Here is an 18059-nt window from a genome sequence, read left to right as displayed (position 1 = left end):
GAAATGCTTCTATTGCAGCTCTGTAGACGCTGACAAAAGTCAGCCAGCAAAGACACATATTCTACTCTATGGACAGCAGCAATCCTTCAAGACACACCCGCCACACAGCTTCAAAGCACCTATTGGCTGAAGGCAAGGGCATAGATCATTAAATATTCAACAGCTTCTTGTGGTCTGTGGCGGAGAATGCTGAAGCTTGGCAATGCTGCCAAGGGAAGCGAAGAGGAGGGAGGTATACTACAAGAATTGTCTGAGCCAGTGCAATATCAAATCCTTAGGAGTATGGCTTGCAGAATAGAACTGTAGGCAGTCAAACTTGTAAGAAAACCATCGCAAAGAAATTACTAATGATTCTGTGTCCAAGAAGAACCAAGAAAAATCAGCATAAGAAGAACTAGTAAACCTATCCAGAGGTGATGAAGAAACGCAGCACTACAAGCAAAGTACAGCACAGAGAAATGAGGAGACAGTGCGAATGTAACAATTGGTATTGATGGCACTGGAATATTTGGAGTGTTCCTTGGTCAGCAGCAATCAACCAGACCAATAAAGGCTCTCCAGGGACAATGGTGTCTCTCTTGGCCATCAAATCGGAGGAGTGTAACTCTCCTTGTGTAGAATTTATCAGGTTATTGGATAAACAATCTATCGTTCACTAGACGCGTCCAACTCTTTGTGTTTAGAACAAATCTACGCAAGCAATGTTTGCCATTGTGCACATACGGGATCACATAAAGGAAGAGAAAGAAAAAAACAGATGTGTACAGAAAGAATGACTCAAGTGATCCTGGAAAACACGTATTGCAAACAGACTATGCAAGGAATAATCTCATGCTTGTTCTGAGAGCTGCTCTCATCCATCCTACACCCAGTACTGAAATGCTTGCAGCTGAACAATTGCCCAGCTATGTGCTCGCTGGATGAAGTATATACTATAAGAAGACTGCAGCATTCTGGTGTTTGAGATCCCATAGTAAGGCTGCAGTGTTCCAGAGACTGGGGATAAAGAAGACTTGAGATGGCTGATGGTGACCTGTGATGAGGATGGAGACGGAGCCTCGACAGTTCCTGACTTACCTGATACTCCTTTTAGCTGTAGGATTGTACTCAGCCGGAGCTGCACAAAGAGGTACACATAGATCTAAGTCCATCATCAGGTGTCTTTAGTTGCGAAGGGGTGTGCAGTAATGCATCCATTTCAATATGCTACATTGGATCTGCTTGTGTGTCTGTTGGAATATGCATCCCTATGTGTGATGACTACATGACTTATGCAGCAGACATTGACTAACCGCCTTATGGCAGAGATATATATGTGGAGCATGTTGGCATGGATTTGTAAAGATGTGTGCAGAAATGCCAAGCTAACGTTGAGGCTGCACATATACTATCCGCAGTCAGATGCTACTTGTGGCTAACAACGATTAGATGAATGTGCAGCACAAGGCTGTGGAGCTGTACTGCAGTTTATCTGCTTCTTCCTACCATCCACTGCACAAAGAGTTAAATGCTTTGTGCAAACCGCTTCCCCCCTGATCTACCTAAGGCCATATTTAATTTCTACTTAGGCCACGGGGGAGTCAAAGCAATAAGACCCAGTTATGCGTGATAACCGATATTAAACAATTCATATATGAACCCAAGGCTAATGAGTTGCAGGCTTGACTAGTTCAATTTATGTGAAACATGTGTGGGAAGATGAGGCTCAGTGCATACATTATATGAGCTACTGTAAGGACTTGGGTGACTATAAAAAGTGTAAAGTGGACACCAGGAATTAGTAATCTATACAAATATGGTGGATTCTACATATAGGATTCCATAGCGCATCCACAGGTTATAGGTCAGGTTCCCACCGAAACTCATCGAAAAGCAGTTCCATCGTAAGTGCCAAATGTTCAGCAGAAATGGATGAGTATACATGAAGGGGCATAATCAGGAGGGACAGATCATTGTGATGATATATATTGTGGGGTGCAGAGACTGAGTGGAAAACATCTCTACATTCCTCATGGTATGGACGTTTCATGGTGTAGAAATAAATCATGGTTGGAGAATGCTGCATATGCTTTACAGTAAGGGAGAACTTTCTCTAGGGGTAGGATGATTGCATTGCAAGTCTCATTATATGAACTAAATCACCTCCAGAGCCACAGGTTAGCTCCAATCCCCAAAAAAGCACAAAGAAATGATCTAAAAATAAAGTATAAAGAGGGCCTGGAAGCCATTCTTGGAAAATATAATGTTCCAGGTTATGGCTAGACTTTGCGATGGGACGGTAATCCAGGGAACTAGTCTGATTGCCGGATGTGCAGTCAGGAAGACATTTGTCCACTAATATGGGGCAATTAGTGTCTGCCTCATGAGACTTTTGTCTTCTTCTGGATCAACATTTTAGAACATAGGTTGGACTTTTGTCTACTTTCAACCCTCAAAAATGCCTATGTATTAAAATATTAACATTATAGGGACAATAGGTGTGCTTTGCTGCCTCCAAAATGAAATAGAAGTTGAGGTTCCACAAAGCAGTTGTGAGTCATTTCATTATAAATAAGACATGACTGAACTAAACTTTAGCACTGTGAGAAGAGCAATGACAAGTCTATCAAGCATTACACCATTTAGACTGTGTGTCCCGGCTGCTGCTGGATCCAGTCTAGTCTGGACATCTTGCTGATTGCTGCAGTTCTTCTATGCATCTATCGCCACACAGTTTTCTTTGAATGATGAAGTTCAGAGAACTACATTTCCGACCCCCTGGGAATTTTGACATTTCACTGTTCAGTCTTGGTTATTGTGTCAGCTCTAAGGTGGTTCCTTAACCAAAAAAAAAACAAAAAAACGGAGGTGTAGTCTAGACATGTATTTCTTTCTGATGAAAGGGATCATAAATATGAAATTCAAAGTATATAATGGAGCTGAAAGAGAAAAAAATATATATATGAGACAGATATCACTGATTCAGAAAAGTGAGAAAAGTGCAAGTTCTTCATCTCTAACCTGATCATCCCATCTATCATATATGATTCCAATGGAATATCTAGTAGGTAATCTCCATAAGAGCTTTTATATCTGACCTGTGGTCACATAGTTCTACCAGTTAGAAAATAAACGAGACACTTTTGATCGCAAGAGTTGATGCTTTACAGATCAAGGTCCATCTCTAGTCTTTGTGGCATGTGATGTAGTATTTGTTCAGACATAGAAAAAAAAAAAAGAAGTAAAACTGTACATGTTAGACTATGAGTATTCACTAACATGGACTAGGTTTACATATGTAGTATTGTAGCTGAAATTCTGCTGCCAAGAGAACTTTTAGTCTCAGAACTTTAGTCTAAACTCAACATCAACCAACATGGGATGCCACATCTAATGATGGATAAAATAGTGTACTACTGTCTCGTCCTAACTTCATTTTGATTGAAAAAATCAGATTTCTTTATATGTATCATTATTTTTGATATTATTTATTTTCTATATTATTTTTTCTCTCTTTATACAATACAATACACATTATTATACTATTTAATATTCTTATACCCTATTATATTATTTTCTATATTTATTTATGTTACTCACTTATGTAGCGCCATTAATTCCACAGCGCTTTACAGACATCATCAGCACAGTCCCCATTGGTGCTCACAATCTACACTCCATATTAGTATGTCCTTGCAGTGTGGGAGGAAACCCATGCAAACACGGGAAGAACATACAAAATCCTTGCAGATGTTGTCCTTGGTGGGATTTGATCCCAGGACCCCAGCGCTGCAAGGCTACAGTGCTAACCACTGAGCCACCATGCTGCCCATATAATTATGTTCTTTATATTTCTTTATGGATTTCTATATATTTCTTTATATATTTGATATAATGGATTCTTATCATACAATATATTATTACAATATAACTATATTACAATAGTTATGGTAGATAGAATAAACTTCATTGAGTTCGATCGTCACTGAAAATCAGAGCGATTCGAACCTTAGAAACCAGAACTTTTCAGTCTTCACTCCCCTGTACAAATGCTTTAGCATGTTGATTCTTTATATTTCTGAGAATCAACAGAGAATGGGATTTTTATTTTACTCTTCTCTGCATCTTTTAATCTTACCATTAAAAAAATAATGTTACATCAACAGTTTTTTCCCCTTGAAAGAAAGACAGCAAGAGCTAAATTGAAGCAAATAGCAGGTGCTATGTGAACGACGTTGTCAGACAGAGGAGGGCAGCACTGGGTAGTTGTTACAAGGTAATGTCCTGTATATATTGCAGTCCTGTACATACATGGGATGGGAGAATATCACTGTACATCACATTTGCAGGATGAAATTTTTTATGACCTTTACATTGTACTTTAATTGCTGATTGTAATTTTTTTTTTTATTATTGATATTTGGTAAATTGCACTAAAGTCAATTGACTTGACGTTATATAGATGAGTTTACTAATTGTGTTTTGCAGTTTTTTTCTATTTTATAACATCTAAAGATAAATTTGATTTCATGCATCCAGTCTGGTGCTCCTCAATATGTTTACTCATAGACGAAAACTAATTTTCCACCTCGTAGTTGGTCAATAGAGATGAGTCAACCTATCAGTAGAGATGTTTTCAATGAGGTTCGGGTTCTGGTACCCGAATCGAACTTTGAACTAACCCAAACTTCCATGGGTCTGCTCATCCCTGTTGGTCAGCATTAGTTAAGGTGTTTTATGGTGCTTTACTGTAAGCAATGACATGTGAACGCATTAAATGTGTCCATGGTGGGATCAGACGCCTCATTTTTAGTAGGTGGTTAGTTGTATACTGTAAGGGCAGCACGGTGGCTTAGTGGGTAGCACTGTAGCTTTGTTCTGGGTTCAAATCCCACCAAATCCCACCAAATCCCACCAAATGCAACCTCTGCAAGGAGTTTGTATGTTCTCCCCGTGTTTGCGTGGGTTTCTACCAGCCTCTCCAGTTTCCTCCCACACTCCAAAGACATACTGATAGGGAATATAGCTTGTGATCCCCAATGGGGACAGTAAAGTGCTGTGGTATATGATGGCACTATGTAAGTAAAGCTAAATAAATAAGACAATATACATATTATAGTTCAAGTTTGCAGAAACAGGGCTAAAAATGATACAATAATTCAACCTTCATGCTAAGACCACTGCAAGTGTAAAACTGGATAGATCTTAATTACACATGCATCTTCTTGTCAAAATGTTTCTAATGTACCAAGGGGCAAAAGTATGGTGGGGGAAAGGTTGTAGACTCTGGAGCCTAAAGGAACTCTAAAAATCCCCATGCACATCAGTATTAAAAAATGCTATAGTTGAGGGCCATGCAACAGGTGTTTCTAAAAATTACCTATTTACATCTTTAGGGTGACACCATAAAATGAACAACACTGGGAGTATGATCCTATTGTCACCCTACAATTTATTAGCTAATATGGGTGGATCAGAGATCCCAATGTATACAGTAAATGTCAGACAAGCAGGTCAGGATTACTGCACATCACAGCACTGCAATCATGTAATCACCTTTAATATACATGGAGTCATGTTAGTCTCAGTTGAGAGAAATGTATTCAGGACTGATGCTGCTTTCATCAGACAGCAGACATAGTCAGGGACTGGGATTACCTGTGATCCTGCTGCCTGCGCTCCATGCTGTGTTCTGTCAGGAGCCCTGCAGGAGCATTTACTGTATGTGATCACTACTCCGTATACAAGTGTCTGAGCCGGCCCTTTATGCCCTATGTGTGTTAGACGCAGCAGTGCTACTTCTGGCTTGGTGACATAAGATACTACCGTATCTCTAATGAACAGTTTGCATCCCCGGCTTAGCTCTGCATAGGATGTTAATGTAACCTACAAAATCCAAGAGACACTACTTGCAAATATAGATGATCAATAAGCTTTATTAAAGGGAATCTGTCATCAAGATTTTTTTGCCTTATCTGAGAGCAACATAACATAGGGACAAAGACCGTGATTCCCTTGTTTTTTCACTTACTGGGCTGCTTGCTGCAGTTTTGATAAAATTACTGATTTCTCTGCTGCAGATCTATCACTTCTCTGAATGCTGAGCGTGTATAGCCCCGCCCACACCACTGATTGCCAGCTTTTTGTATACACTTTGCATAGGCAGAAAGTGGGCAATCAGTGGCAAGGGCAGAGCTCATGAATATGGGGGACTACATGGCAGCAGGTTTACTAGTCCTCTAATGATCCAGCAACTGTTTTATAAGCAGAAGATTATCCAAACTACAGCAAGCAACCCTATAAGTGATATATTACTGGAATAATGGTTTCTCTGTCTCTACATTATATTAGCTTTCAGATTAGGTAGCAAAACCTGGTGACAGAATCTTTTTAAGTCATTCTAAGCATTAAAAATAATTCAAAAGGATCAAACACTTAAAAGAAAAAGGAGGATTACACGATTCAAGGAATAGATATAATGGCACGCTGCAAACGCATTAACAATCCAGGTGGTAATGCAAAAGTAGATAAGTCAAATATAAGAATAATGCATAATGCAATGGTCAGGCAACAGTGTGAAAGAAATAACAGTCAAGTTGACCATCTAGTTCAACCTGAACAGGGAAAGATGAGGTAGAAGAAGTCTCCCAAAGACAATAGGACCAGAATATAGAGCGTTTGAATCAGCGGCACCCCAACACGCGTTTCAGGCTAGCTTCTTCATAGTAAACGCATAAAGTGGTGGTGATAGTTTGTTACTAGTAAAGCTTTGACAGTTAATTAAGATTGAAGTTTTTCTATGGTTTGAAATACAGATACAGTAAAAGTCCTGAGTTTGGCAATGGCACAAACTGAGCTTGTTAATGGAGCAAACCCCTCCATGATATCAAGATGCCTTTCTGCAGTTTTCTATAAAACAGACGGTAAACTTACTGACTTATCTTAGCTCAGTGAATTACCTCTGTGCACCGAAAGTCCAAATGTCCTTTTTTAATAAAAATAATATATTTTGTCCAAGGTGGATACTTAGAAGGAGCCCCAAATCATTCATAATGTCAACAAGAACAGATGAGCTCGCTGCTTGTCACCCTTACAGCGTCCATTTTAGGACATGATCAGATATCAAAATCAAACCTCATAATGATGTCAGCTAGAGGCTAAATACCCTGTCTGAGAACTGATTTTGATAAGTGATTCTGACTAGTGATTCTGATGAGTGATTCTGACAAGTGATTCTGACAAGTGATTTTGACGAGTGATTCTGACCAGTGATTTGAATGAGTGATTTTGACAAGTGATTTGGACGAGTGATTCTGACAAGTGATTCTGACAAGTGATTTTGACGAGTGATTTTGCTAAGTGATTTTGACGAGTGATTCTGACAAGTGATTCTGACAAGTGACTTTGACAAGTGACTTTGACAAGTGACTTTTACAACTGTAATAATAATTAAAAAAAAAAGTAACTGTTCTCTGATGGGACTTGAACCCAAAATTCTGTGTCCCAAAGCCAGTGCACTAACCACTGAGCTATAAACTCAGTGTTGCTATGTAATTTACCATGCAAATAGACAGCGTGTCTGAAACTCTTACATCAGGGTGACAATCAGAGTGTCAGATATTAAAAGTAAAACACCCCTGTAGTTTGTGTGCTTAATAGCTATAATTAAAAACCTAAAATCTTATTCCTATCAGGATTTGAACTCTAACACTGTAGTTTCAGAGACTGATGCCTTACCATTAAGCTATCCAGTCAAGTGATACTAACTGATAGCTTTTCTTGTCTTATGAGATCAAACATAAAAATACTCAGTGTGGCTAAAAGTCATTGTGATTCTGATGTTTGAAGAAAGTCACACATCAGACTCACACATCAAAATCAAACATCATTTGAATTTGGCTTGCTTACAGTCTGTGCATAAGTCCCAATGAGTTTTAGACAAGTGTGCACTGAAAATCATCTAACCAAATAGAACTCCTAGGTTTTTATAACTGATTTTATAGCTCAGTGGTTAGTGCACTGGCTTTGGAACATAGAATTTTGGGTTCAAGTCCCATTAGCAACATTTTTTTTTTTATTATTACAGTTGTAAAAGTCACTTGTCAGAATTACTTGTCAGAATCACTCATCAAAATCACTTGTCAGAATCATTTGTCAAAATCACTTATCAGAATTACTCATCAAAATCATTCGTCAAAATCACTTGTCAGAATCACTCATCAAAATCACTCGTCAAAATCACTTGTCAGAATCACTCATCAAAATCACTCGTCAAAATCACTTGTCAGAATCACTCATCAAAATCACTCGTCAAAGTCACTTGTTAGAATCACTTGTCAGAATCACTCATCAAAATCACTCGTCAAAATCACTCATCAAAATCACTTGTCCGAATCGCTCATCAAAATCACTCGTCAAAATCACTCATCAAAATCACTTGTCAGAATCACTTCTCAAAATCAGTTCTCAGACAGGGTATTTAGCCTCAAACTGACATCATTCTGATGTTTAATTTTGATATCTGATCATGTCCTAAAATTGACACTGTACACCCTCCTTACTTCTATTTTCATCATCTTTGAGCCAATATCCTTACTAATGTAGCCTTTAAACATTGTGCACAACCAATAGCCAAAAGCTTGGAAACAACAAAAGTAACATCTTTCTCCTGGTGCCCAATAGCAGCCATTAGGCAGCCCCTGATATTACATATATGTTCTTGTTAGTGTTCAAAGTGAACAAAAAAATGGAAAATGAAAAATTCTAGTTATAAAATCTCAAAAATCAGCAACAAAATGGATTGAATCATGGACCCTGCATAGCCGTAAGGGGTCAATATATGATGTCTGATTTTGAAGTATGAGTGATATTCATGTTTTTCATGAATGACACTCATACCTGTGGTCATCTACGGAACTATTCACATGTCACAAGTTGTCCACAGAAAATCACTGAGACATATCTGATTTTGATCTCAGGGTCTAATGAAAATCAAAAATGCAAGTCAATGGGTCCATGAAAAAATCAAACCGCACTCGGATAACATGGACTGTCTGATTGGAAAAGGTGGAGAAACTTTTTTAAAAAATGTGTCCATGCACGACAAAAATGGATGACACTCAGAGCCACACACTGATCAAAGTTTGATCAGAATAATCGGTCCAATTTTCGTGCTCGTGGAAAAATCGGCTGTGTGAATGAGCTCCCAATCTGACCACTGTTGTTACTATGTTGTTATGTTTGGGGGGCTGTGATGAGCAGAGACTAGAAGGGGCCGAGTTCAGTGTTAAAGCTTCTCGATGTGTGTGCTTCCTCTCCTTACAGCATGGTATGACCTCTCTGGTTTGTGTCTGATTGATTTTCCCCTGTATCCTCCATGTTGTTGATTATGAAGTTAGTTGCCTCTGCTGAAAGCTGAAATCTATAACACTCGAAAACAAAATTTATATATGGGTAATATAAATATATTAAGGGTTTAAAAATGCTCCAAACCTATTAAAATCTTGGTTTGGACTATTCGGAAAAGTGAATTACATTAAATATATCTTGCATGGATTTAAAAAGGCTTGTGGTGGCCGTATAAATGGAAGAGCTGTTCATGGCTCGCTTGCATGTGAAGGGGTTAAAGCAATCGTTATGAATCCATACTTGCACACGTCTATGGTTAAGCAGTCAGCTGTAGAAGTGAGAGTCTGTGCTTACCATTCTGTGTGATGCTTCGCTGTATAAACCATTAACTTGGTGTTAGGGATATTGACAGTGACTGGGCGGTGATAGTATTCTGTGGTAGACTATTTTGAGAAGAAAGATGAATCTGTTCTTTATAAATGAGCTCTTTGTGATCCTTTGGTTTTAACCACAATACACAAGAGCTGTTTAAATCAGAGCTTCTTGGAATTGTCTTACATGTGTACAGTGCAAAGATAAGAGCTCAAGATTTCGGAAGATTTAGGAAGGGGCTTCCATCCAAAGGAATGCTCATTGTGTCACAACTTGTAAGTTGTAGCGTTCATTGGATATTGATAAGATTCATTGGATATGGATATTGATAAGATTCATTGGATATTGATAAGATTCATTGGATATTGATTAGAATTAGTATCTATTGTTCTACTTTTATGTTAGTAATAGGTGCAAAGAGAATATTTTTATATTTAACCTCATAATATCAATTGTTAGCCAATATCCATCTCTGTATATGAAGATTTTAATGCAAACTATTTTCTGCCAGTGGTACATTAAAGGGGCTACATAATTAGCATGAATAGAAAAATATTTCCCTACTAGAGATGATTGCATCAATCTGAGAATCAATTTTGAGTCAAATTTCCTGAAATTCTCAGGTCTTTGTGAATTCGAACAGTTTGCAATTGAATTCACGCCAATCGTCCTAAAAATTTTTTTAAAAAAAGGGTTTGGCAACATTTCACATGCTGCTGAAATGGCACAGGTCGGGTTAATTACGTCATTAACAGCCAGGCAGGCTTCAGCATAATACCCTGAAGCTATAACAACGTCGACCATAACCAATCAGGGGGGACTATTACAGCCAGTATTAAAGATGGCGGTTGGCCAAGCAGCGCCATTTTAGGATTTTACAGCATAGGATTAAAAGGTCAGAGCGCACAACTAATTCACATAGGGATAGAAAAAGGCTAAAATTAAATTAATTTGCCTGTGATATACTGCAATAAGTTGTACCTTAATTACAGCATTTTTTTTTAAATCTTCACACCCTGGAATAGAAAACAAGGAAAACTATTTAACAACCTGTGTCCTAATTTTGCTAATAAATAAAAATTCTGAAACCTAGGCTCGTGTGTCAAAGGAAAGGAAGCCATTTTTTTATACAATTCACAAATCGCCAGATTTCAGAAATGTAAATGTCTACCTTAGAAAGTGTGTGTATTGTATAAAAATATATATTTTTGCACACATCATTGTTGAAATAGTTCAAAATTATACTTGTACATGCCACCCAAATACCACTGTTGGCTACCAACGGTTACCATCTGTTTTCCCTAAGCCAGATAGGTTGAGGTCACTTGGATCTTACTAAGGCTGTGATTGTTTTTTAAGAGCTCAAAAGGAGTTCAATAGAGTCCTAGGAGAACTTCAAGTGTCCTGCTTGTTATGTTTAGAGCAATTAGAGACTTTGCAGCCCCAAATCAAATCAATCGGTAAAGTCCATAAATTCGAATGTCAAACGATTCTATCATCTATAGTCACATACAGTAAAATTTATAATTTGGTATTTTCTATGTGTAGGATAATTTCATCACATGCCATTTATAGTCCGGCATGTCCAATACTCATGCACTAATGATCCTTAGTAGGAGAGCAGGTTATTGGAAGACTTTTCCAATATGATTTCCATTTTTGTTAACATGATTGTCCAGTACATTAATATTGTGCGACGCCTGTCACCCGTGCCAATTAGTTATTCCCAGTGCTGGCAGTTGCCGGATGTGATCAGTTGCTGAGCTGCACAGCACAGCTCAGTTAATTGCATAGTGCCTGTGGCCGGGTACTGCACATCTGCATCTATTCAAATGCATCTGGGTGGAACTGCAGTACCCTGCTTTGAAAACTGCGCAGCTGATGGAGCTGTGCTATTCCACTCCATAACTGTTTACATCCAGTCATTGCTGACATTGGATAGCTCATCAATATAAATGTAAAAGACAACCCCTTAAAGTGGTTATATGGGCATCCTTCAATTTCTCTTCACCGATTGACAAAAGCCCCTGTATAAACTGGGGGAAAAATGATATCATCACATGATATACTGTATGAAAGATCAATTTCCAAATGCTGATTTCAGGAATCATGGCTAGATGAAGTCATTTTTTTTTAGGGTGGTCCCTGTGTAAGGTGCCTGAGCGAGGTAGTCATGGATGAGCTGCTGCTTCTTCCCGCTCTGGCACCCTACAGGAAAATTGTGTCCCAGTCCCGGTGTGCTGCGATGTGTTGGGTGCATCACACTTACTTGTGGGCAATAGACCTCCACTGGGTCCAGGCTTCCATCTTTCATAACTGCAGCACTCAATCCAAGGGACACTAAATGCTTTATAACAGTCAAACATTTACTGAGCAGTTTGCGGTCATTTCAATGAAGCATGTAGGATAGGGCACAACAGGTTACAGTCTTTCCCACAGATACTAGACATAACTTCAGCCCTAGCACTCGGTCTGTGTAGAACATCCCCTTTCTTGCTAGCTCCACTTGCACTGGGAATTCTGTTCTAATAAAGGCAGTGCACCCGGATCCCATTAACTTCCGCCTCAGAGAGTCTGTGTCCATCTTAACCTGCAGTCCCGCAGGCTTGATGTGCCCAAAATCCCTGATGCCAATCTTGAGGTTCCAGGACCAAGAGACGGGACTGCATGGAATGGTTATATGGCAATCCACTGCCCCGAGTAATAGGCTCATGTTGTCCCTAGCAGCCCACTGCACTTGACCTTGAAATTTTACCATACTCTCTCTAACTGAACTTACACTTCCTGTTCCTCGCACTAATCCTTAATTCCCCTCCCCATTCTGGGTCGGCCGTTACAATTAACCCTGTCTAAGCTATACTGCATCCCCAGTGGATTTGCTTTTAGATAACATGCATTGCTGTAAGATACATTTAACCACTTGGGGTGCCAGAGAGTGGAACACTATCTTCACATCTCCCAGACCTGCAGGATCTGGGATATATACAGTACATGCCACTCTTCATACATAAACATTACAAAAATAGGAACCAAGTCAATCTTGCCTCGCTGGATGCATATGAGTTGTGTAAAGTGTAATCAGTATAGCACAGTCCACAATCATGGCTGCAAGGGAAATGTTTGGGAGGTTCAACAAAAACAATGCAAAAGTGGAGCAATTACCCATAGAAACCATTGAGATTATACTTATTTTTTCAGAGGCCATTTTCATATGAAGTTGCAACCGAGTACCCAGTTGGTTTCTATTGGGGACTGTTCACTTTCCATCAGTTTTGAAAAATCTCTTGTTGTATTAGAAATTGTACAAGAGATTTTTCAAATTCTATAAAATAATAATTCTGTACAGTAATGATGCAATGGAATTTTTCAAATTCAAGAGATTTTTAAAAACTGATATGAAGTGAACATTTGTCAACAGAAACCAATTGGGTTGCGACTTTCATATGAAAATGGCCTTTTAAAAAAATCTATAATCTGATTGATTTCTATTAGGCATGAGCAGACCCATTAATGATTGGGTTCGTTGGGTTCGAGTGAACTTTAGTCCAAAGTTCGGTTCGAGTACCAGAACTCTACCCGAACTTGAACCCGAACCCCATAGAAGACAATGGGGACAAGAACAATGGTGCAGTAAAATGGTTATAGTAAGGGCAGCAAAAGTCTCTCTCTTTCTATCTATCCCTTTCTCTGAACACTAAAATGGACTTCCAGGAGAAGTCCGTGTTCAGACTTCAGTTCTGGACCCCGAACTTTACAGTTCGAGTTCACTTATCTCTAGTTTCTGTTGGTAATTTCTCCATTTTTGTACACTTTCTAATAAACCTCCCCTAATGTTTCACTTGAAGCTATGAGAATGGTGTTTAGCTTTATTGATCAAACCTAGCTCAATGGATATGTATGTGCATGTACGTTAGATTCGATCTTACTCACTTGGATTATTTCCTCTTGCTTACAACGAATATTAAATCCCATGACAAGTAGAAATAAATTACATGCAATAGTTTCAAGGCTATTTTATGAGACTCGCAGTCAGGCTTTGTAAATGATAACTCCCAATATAACCAATGATGCTGAAGACTATCCTGTCATTCATTCTTGAGCATATAAGAGAAAGATTATTAAAAGAAAATTAGAAAAGAAAGTCAGGGATCGCATACAAGCAGTATAATAGGGAAGCCTTGTGAGTGTTTGGAGCAAGAGGAATGTATCGATGTTAAAACTGCTCTTTATTTTTCTCAGACTGAACCTTTCCCCAAAGAAAAATTCCAGACGGGAAAATTCTCAAATTACTTCAACCATCATGCCACCATTTGTACTCTCTCTAGTATAAGAGACTGGTGGCACTCTTCCCGGAGAAATCATTGGAGTCGCGGTGCTGGTAGTGTGCCATCAATATGCAAGGGGATGTAGTGTAGTCATTCTCTGAATGACGCTTCTGTTCCCATCCATAAATTTCTCATTAGCTTGTAAAGCTGGTAAATGAATAATTACAATAGGAAACTCCAGTTTCCGTTATGCTGTTCATCCACTCTTAAGATGCCATCATTCCATGAAACGTAAAAGAGTTGTACGTTTCTACTCACATCTGCATCAGGATGTGCACAATCGGCTGATATTATGGATGTGTGCTAATTCATGAAAGCACAGAAGCCACCTAAGTCTCTATATGGAAAACAAGACTATTGGAAAGAAGAAGAATGTTTCTTTCTGAGAACATCTCAGATCTTCTCAGATTTTCGTTACTGAAATAGTCTACTGTGCCCTAGTTTACATAATTTTTGAGTGAATACTAAATATTTTGTGATTGGAGATGAGCGGATCTTTGGAAAATTGAATTCACTGACTTTGACAAAATTTTGCCCCCAAATTTTGATTTACGCAAAATAAATTGGCGAAAATCTCAATACAAGAAAACTTGTCATTGCTCAGAAAATATACATAGGGTAAAGAGACAAAGCTGACCATGAGAGCTTACAATCTACAGAAGAGCGAGACTTACCCAGTGACTCTAGAGATGGAAAAGCACTCTGCTGTACAAACCGTGCTCCACTGGGAACTGATCTGTGATTACCCGGGTACTGACCACAATGATAATAGGCATGATAATTTGCTAGATGTCATAGCTGCAGGGTATTATGTGGAGGCCCAAACGGCAATGCAAAATAATGTTAGCCTGCTCTCTGATGCTTCAGTGGAGTGGCAATTGGTACCGGGCAAGTGTTATTTGTTTTGTGTATTGCAAATCGAGAGTCAAAATGTTTGAATTCGCGTGAAACTGTGAATTTCAGGAAATTTGAATGGAATGCTATCCTCAGCGGATCAATCCCCTCATCCCTACTTTTGAAGCCTACCCCTTTAGAATACTGATAGAGCAGGCAGGCATCAACAAGATGACTGCGGAGTGCTACAATGATAGCTCAAGAAGCCATGCTTTTTGCAACACTCTCCTCGCAATCACGGTGAACAAAAACACTGGAACACTACACATCAGAAGTGTAATGGCTGATACATATATACTGTATATTGTCACTGATTTCTGTGGAATCACTATAATACCACCTACCTGTATATGCAATACTTCCATACATACTGTATGACTATACAACATTTTTTTTTTGGTGCCACCTCCTTTTCAATATTATGTTCCGATCTCTCTTTATATTGTCTTTCATCACATATACTCAAAGTTATCATTCCGTAAGCTTATGTATCCCATATGGTGACTTAAAATTGTGTTTCATTAAAAAGAATATTATGCTCCAAAATCCATAATCATGAAGCTCTACACTCAGTGTTACTTAGGAAGATTCTTGATCCTTTTATGCATTTGCAATATACCTTGAGAATGAATGCGGTAGCGTAAAAGAACTTAAAAAAGAAGCAGCAATATGATTTGTAAAGTGCCATAAACAGTTTGCAAATATGTTTTATCTATAACCGGTGCGTTTATACCAAGAGTACTCTTCATTGCTAAATTTTCTGGAAAAAAATAGAATTACAGTTAAACACCATTCATTGAAAATTAACGTGTTATTATGAAGTTTTTGTTTGTGATACCGGAGTATAATAATAAAAAGTCTAAAAAGTTCTAGAGATCAGTATGTAACAATACAATAAAATAAGTAGATTAATTGGTACTTACCGGCTATTTTCCTGAATGTTTAATTCTTGGCTGTTTTTTTGCTCAGCCATGTTACGTACATGTTATTCAGTTATATGTAGAAATATGAGAATCGATTAGTGTCCACCAATAGATTGGCTTTGACATATAAGAATAACTGGCCATTACTGCAGGTCATTTTCACTCTACATTCCATATAAGAATGACCAGAATTATATTGTGTCATTTCCATTAAACAGCCAACAAGAATAGTTTTGAGATTCACAAGTTGAAGTGACTTATAATTATTTGTTGGGAGCTTCAAACTAAGTTAATTGATTTCCTCATCTGTAATTAAGAACATCTTTGATTATTCTTATCCTTATTCCTTCCAGACATCTTCTGCTAAAAAAATGTATTCAGTGCACAGTCCGTGAGCAGCAATCTAAATACTAAAAAAAGCAAAACCTATTGGCATTAGGTTGTCCATATAGCAGATTAAAGGAGTCAACTTTCCCATTTAGAAATCGATGCTTTGTCAGTGAAGTTGCATTAACTTTTTCAACAAAACTGCTGGATAAATGTTCTATCTGCATTCAAATAAATGACCATCCATGTAAAATATGGACAGTAAGAGTCTTCCAGAGCAAGTAACTCTTCAGTTTTGCGCAAGCAAAAGGGTCCCTGAGAGGAGTAGAGATGAGCAAACCCGAAATGTAAAGTTCGGAATTCACACCGGTGCTGAACTCCGAACACAGACCTCTACCGGGAATCCGTTTTAGTGTTTAGAGACAGAGGGAGAGAGAGACTTTTTCATCCCCCTAGCCTTTACTATGACCATTTTACAGCACAAAAGTTCAGGTCCCCATTGACTTCTATGGGGCTCAGGTTTGGGTTCAAGTTCGGGTAGAGTTCTGGTACCCAATCCGAACTTTGGACTAAAGTTCGCTCGAACCCGACGAACCTGAACATCCACAGGTGTGCTCATCTCTTGTCATAAGTTCTATTGTTTTAGTGAAAAAAAAACTCTTTAAAGGGGGTTGGCTACTTTCTACACAAACATACAAATCCCTAAAAGGTTAACCCCTGACATAAGCATCATAAATATCCCCATTCTTTACCACTGTGCTACTTTTCAATACCTTTTTGTTATCCATGGATCAGTACCAGAGGCGTAACGATCGCAGTAAGAGAGAATGCGATCGCGACTGGTCCCGTGGGGAAGGAGGGCCCGCTGACACCAATTACACCTGGATGTGCATCTTCTGACACACATTCAGGTGAAATGTATTGCGGTGCAGAGACTTACCATCTCCCTGCGCTGCAACACATGCTACCAGCCAATCAGAGGCAACAGCTGATGATGGTTTGCCAGTGACCAGAAAGTACCAGAAAGGGGTCCAGGATGGGTGAGCTTATTACAAGAAGGAGCCAGGATGGGGGACATTATTACATGGGGGGCAAACATGTATGTCTTTATAGGATCTAGAATACTAGAAGGGCCCTTAAATCTGACCAACATGCAAGAGCGGGCCCAGGTCCAAATTTTGCACCAGGGCCACTTTCCAGTAGTGTTAAAATTGGACACTTGTGGATGCTGCATTCAAAGTATTCAACATGGCAAGCGCACATGATCGCTTCCTCATCCTCTTCTCCACTGCTGCTGAAAGCTCTTAGCCATTGTGCAGATACAAGAGATTTTGCTGCTTGTATGTTTGCCTGCACTAAATATGTTCGGCACCTGGACAGCAGAATATAGAGCTGGGGGTATCATGAGCGGTGTGGGCTCAGTGACTGCCACTATCAGAATTTAAACCCCTCAGCAGTGGGCAGCAGAGCAGCACTACGCAAGGATAGGCAATGGGAGATCTTATGAGTGCTACGACAATTTAGGGCATTTTTTAAACTTGCCTAAAAAGTGGGTCCATATCCCACCATTGGACACTATATACAAAATATTTACACATTATTTAATAAAAAAAGAAATATACTGAAGATTTTTTTTTTTTTCTGGTGCCACAAACCTTTTTAGATGATATGGTAGATGGCGGCAAAATGATAGACTTTTGTGCAGCTGTCTTGATACTCCTTGACTTGCATGGCGCTTTATAAGAGGCCTGGGATAATTCTTTTGTTATTTTCACATCTGTTCACATCTTAGATGCAGGTGCAAAAATTGCTCACGGACTGCTGTGTCACATTAACCTCATTAACATACTGTTGCTATTTTTTATCAGCTGTGTATCATCTAATTGTAAAA

The 18059-nt window shown here is 38.8% G+C and overlaps 1 protein-coding gene across 3 annotated transcripts in view; it reads left to right on the top strand.

Moving 5' to 3' along the window:
- Positions 1–45: 45 nt before the first annotated feature.
- Positions 46–18059, top strand: part of UNC5D (unc-5 netrin receptor D) — a 1016051-nt gene continuing 998037 nt past the window's right edge. For 2 of the 3 annotated variants that reach the window (XM_073653558.1, XM_073653559.1), the window contains exon 1: positions 50–1129. In XM_073653558.1, the coding sequence (XP_073509659.1) occupies positions 1039–1129 (91 nt within the window). In that variant the 5' untranslated portion in view covers positions 50–1038. Of the gene's footprint in view, positions 1130–18059 lie in introns of all 3 variants that reach the window. The other variant, XM_073653557.1, reaches the window with a different exon arrangement.

Source organism: Phyllobates terribilis, unplaced genomic scaffold, assembly GCF_046119375.1.
Source record: "Phyllobates terribilis strain yellow unplaced genomic scaffold, ASM4611937v1 Scaffold_11__3_contigs__length_659146591, whole genome shotgun sequence".
Taxonomy (NCBI): domain Eukaryota; kingdom Metazoa; phylum Chordata; class Amphibia; order Anura; family Dendrobatidae; genus Phyllobates; species Phyllobates terribilis.
Note: the sequence above shows the minus strand (reverse complement) of the source record. Positions and strands in the feature narration are given on the sequence as shown.